Source organism: Cebus imitator, unplaced genomic scaffold (assembly GCF_001604975.1).
Source record: "Cebus imitator isolate Cc_AM_T3 unplaced genomic scaffold, Cebus_imitator-1.0 Scaffold588, whole genome shotgun sequence".
In the NCBI taxonomy this organism is placed as follows: domain Eukaryota; kingdom Metazoa; phylum Chordata; class Mammalia; order Primates; family Cebidae; genus Cebus; species Cebus imitator.
The window spans coordinates 804,633-809,319 of NW_016107903.1; the positions used below are offsets into that span (position 1 = coordinate 804,633).

General features: G+C 37.3%; 1 protein-coding gene across 1 annotated transcript in view; it reads right to left on the bottom strand.

Moving 5' to 3' along the window:
- Positions 1 to 4,687, bottom strand: part of OSBPL11 (oxysterol binding protein like 11) — an 81,264-nt gene that overhangs the window by 22,921 nt on the left and 53,656 nt on the right. Inside the window, exons 9-10 of the mRNA XM_017516439.2 lie at positions 3,798 to 4,293; positions 134 to 320 (exon numbers count right to left, since the gene is read on the bottom strand). Of these exons, the coding sequence (XP_017371928.1) occupies positions 134 to 320; positions 3,798 to 4,293 (683 nt within the window). The remainder of the gene's footprint in view (positions 1 to 133; positions 321 to 3,797; positions 4,294 to 4,687) is intronic.

The following is a 4,687-nucleotide window of genomic DNA, read 5'->3' on the forward strand; positions in this document are numbered from 1 at the left end:
AAACATTTTAAACAAGAAATAAACATGAATACAAATCCAACTTCACATAAAACAGAGGAGAAAAAGAATAAGGAGTTTTAATATAAAATCAAAGTGAAAGAATAAGAACCAAATATCATTAAAATGTTCTTACCGATGCAGTTTACCACCATAAAATGGCTTGGTATGAAAAGTGATGCTGGCTGAATATCCAGTTTTTGCACAGTTGACACTGACTTTGCCACCCAGTTCTACCCAAGGAACAGTCAAAATTGACCGGGCATATGCACAAGGTAGAGAAAATGTGTATTCTTCTCCATGCTCCAACAGACTAAGGATACCTGAATATGAAAACATGAGGGTGGTTAACGTCTTTTTTAAAGAAACAGCTACCAAAGAAATCCGTATTATTTTTTTTCCTGTCTAGTAAATAAACATCACTATTTTTCCTAATCTTCATTTAACTTTCAATGAAATTAACTTCATTTATAACTATTTCTGATATCATTACAAGGTAGTAGTGAATCAAGGTTACTTTCACTATGACCTTTCTGTCCCTTTGAGGTTCAAGGGCCCAGTATATGTTACAGTGGAAACATTTCAAGAGTTTCCTCTAATACTCCTAAAAAAATATATATATATATATATATATATATATATATATATATATATATATATATATTTTTAAACAGAGTTTTGCCCCTGTTGCCCAGACTGGAGTACAGGGGTGTGATCTTGGCTCACTGCAACCTCTGACTTCCGGGTCAAGTGATTCTCCTTCCTCAGCCTCCTGAGTAGCTGGGATTACAGGTGCCCACCACCATGCCCAGCTAATTTTTTGTATTTTTCGTGGAGATAGGGTTTCACTATGTTGGCCAGGCTAGTCTTGAACTCCCGACCTGAAGTAATCCACCTTCCTGGGCCTCCCAAAGTGCTGGGACTATAGGCGTGAGCCACTATGCCCAGCCCCATTCCTAATTTTTACATACTTTCTGTTGAGGGTAACAGTAACCATTTAATTTCCAATATATTCCATTAATATATAACAGCACTTAATCAAAAATTATTTACATACCTCTTTTATAATTAGAGCATAGTTAAGATATGAATGCTTTTCTCCATTTCTTTTTTTTAAGTTTTTACATTTGAGACAAGGTCCTCCTCTGTCACGCAGGTTGGAGTGCAGTGGCATGATCACAGCTCACTGTAGCCTCAATCTCCCGAGCTCAAGTGATCCTGCCACTTCAGTCTCCCAAGTACCTGAGATTATAGAAGCAAGCCACCATGTCCAGTTAATTTTTTTACTTTTATTTTTGTAGAGATAAGGTCTCATTATGTTGCCCAATCTGGTCTCCAACTCCTGGGTTCAAGCTATCTTTCCACCTCAGCCCAGCAAAGTGCTGGGATTACAGGTGTGAGCCACTGTGCTCGGCTTTTCTTCACTTCTTGAAGTATTTCCTTTCTTGTAGAGTGAGAGGCTACCATTTCCAGATTCTTAACGTTACATGAACTGGTAAGAGTTACTGTCCTTTGGGGGGAGTATCAAAGAATATGGTTCTAAATGTGTCTATTCCTTAACTTTTATGACCTTACACATGTCCCTTCACCTGTAGACTTCAGGCTTTTTTTTTACTTACAAAATGAGCAAATTGATCTATGAAGTACTTAAGGCTACTGTTATGGAGCTTATAACCAAAGATGGCAAACATTTTTTTTAAAACTAATAAAATATGAATCATTTCAGCTGGGTCTGGTGGCTCACAACTGTAATCCCAGAACTTTGGGAGGCCAAGGTGGGTGGATCACTTGAACTCACAAGTTTGAGAACAGCCTGGGCAACATGCAAAATCTTGTTTCCTCAAAAAATATGAAAATTAGTTGGGCATGGTGGTGCATGTCTGCAATCCCAGCTACTCTGGAAGCTGAGGTGGGAGGATGGCCTGAGCTTGGGAGGCAGAGATTACAGTAAGACAAGATGGCACTACTGTACTTCAATCTCGGCGACAGCTAGACCTTGTCACAAAAAAAAAAAAACCAACAAAAAACAAACAAAAATCAGAGACAGAGTACTTTCTAATGTTATAAAAGTTGTAATTAACTTGAAATATTATTTGGAAATTGGTAAGACATATTACAACAGAACTTAAAAATGGGGAAAACTGAAAAAGAAGATATTTTCTGTACAATGACTATAACACAATATCAAAATATTAAGAGTCACAGGCTTAATGATGCCATGCTTACACTGTAAGTTTACATTCAGAACAAAGTATTCTTTGAATAAGAGCTTTCCTTTAACATAAAGCGGTAGTTTTTTCCTATCATTACATTTTCATTAACTCTTGAATAATTTCTGTGAAGATTTGTGTTTTTGTTTCATATTCTTGGCCAGCAAACACTGTATTTCCAAAAATTATTTTTTCATAACCTTCTGATGAAGTAGAATTAAATTTTATCAGTATATATTTTAAAATATTCTATGAACAGCACCTCTGGCCTCCATCTCCAGAAGTACTGAGATTATAGACTAATGCTTGGAGGTAGAGGCCAAAGGATCACTGGAGCCCAGGAGTTCAAGATCAGCCTGGGCAACATATTGAGACCCTGTCTCTAAAAATTAAAATTAAAAAAATTAGCTTAGCATGGGTGGTATGTGCCTGTAGTCCTAGCTACTTGGGAGACTGAGGCAGGAGGATGGCTTAAGCCGAGTAGGCCAAGGCTGCAGTTAGTCATGACTGTGCCACTGCACTTCAGCCTGGGTAACAGAGAAAGACCCTATTTCTAAAAAAAGAAAAAAAATCAAAAAAAAAATTTTTTTTAAAAGATTTACCTAGAAGAGTTTATTGTGGTTTTTATAATAATAAAAATTTGCGATCAACCTCAATGTCCAAAGTAGAGGGAAATGTTTAAATAAAAGATAGAAAATGTACTTCATAGAATATTATGCAGTCATTAAAATGTTTTATCAATGACATGAGAAAATGAATATACTTAATTTAAAAAGCAGGACACAAAACTATACATATTATTAATTCTAATTTTATAAGGCTGAAAGTATGAACATAAGCACACAGAGTATAAAATATTAAATTATATATATCTGGATGTAGGCATTATAGAAGCTTTTATTTTCTCCTTTATACTTTTCTAGTTTTCCAAATATTTGATATGAAATATTTAAAATTACCAGGCACGATGGCTCATGCCTGCAATCCCACTACTTAGGAGGCCAAGGTGGGTGGATCACCAGAGGTCAGAAGTTCAAGACCAACCTAGCCAACATGCTGAAACCTGTCTCTACTAAAAATACAAAAATTAACTGGGCATGGTGGCGGGCACCTGCAATCCCAGCTACTTGGGAGACTGAGGCAGGAGAATTGCTTGAGCCTGGGATGTAGAGGTTGCAGTGAGCCCAGGTCACACCAATGCACTCCAGCCTGGGCTACACAGCGAGACTCCATCTCAAAAAAGAAATATTTAAAATCAGAAAAAAAAATAATTTAAAAAGAATTTATATTAGTTCATAGATATACTCCTCCCATCCCCCGCAAGAAGCATTCCAGAACACTTTAGGAATTGGAGTGAAAAAGCAGTAACATTTTAAACTTAGAGTTAGTATTTATCTAGGGTTCCTAAATTTAAGATTGTAGTTGGATATTAAAAATTATAAAACAGGCACTTGACCTTCATGTGCCTGCTTGGGTTTCTTCCAAGCAAACTTTCCTTTCTTTACTGTTCTAAAGTCTTTTAAAATAAACTTTCATTCCTGCTCAGAGAAAAAAAAATATATATATATATAAAATAATTTTTTTACTTACCTTCTCCAATCATTGTCACGCCTATTGACATGCCTAAGAACTTGCTCTTAGTCCAGACATGTGCATTTACACACATCTTCCTCTCTGTACATTCTGCATAAAATCCTGAGACTGGAGGATGATGAGAAACCTGTTCAGCAACAAATCTGACTGTATAACAGTCTGATCCCACGTGATTCAAAGACTCCTCTGATGAAGGAGCATGATTTGTGACTCCCTTGGTGGAAGAACTAAAAACACTGGATGCTACCTCACTTTTTGGCATCTTCCAGGAACAGTGAAATGTTTCTCCAATGATAGGATTGTACGGTTTTTTAGCAATGGCTCCCTTACGGCCTTCATGAAATGAGGTAAGGTAGTACTCAACAAAGCGAATCATTCTTTCCTCAGCTGTGGCTCCATTAGTGATGGCTATAAATAGGTCTGGATGAGACATAAAGTCTGCATACATTTCCAGCAAGGAACGCTTCTCTAAGATAAATGTAGGAAGCACCACCTAAAACAACAACGACAATCAACAAAATAAGGGAAATTTAATCCATATGTAGCATATCTGTAGACAACTATTCTCTCTCTCTCTGAAAACATTTCATTCTAGATGGGTGTCAAAAATAAAGTCACAAAGAAAAAGTACTTAGTCACATTAAAAAAAATAAGCATTCTTGGCCAGGCACAGTGGCTCATTCCTATAATCCCAGCACTTTGGGAGGCCAAGTTGGGAGGACTGTTTCAGCACAAGAGTTCGAGAACAGCCGGAGCAACAGAGTGGAGCCCTGTCTTTACAACAGACACAAAAATTCACTGGGCATGGTGCCTTGTACCCGTAGCCCCAGCTACTAAGGAGGCTGAGGCAGGAGGATCACTTGAGCCTGGGAGGTGAAGGCTATATC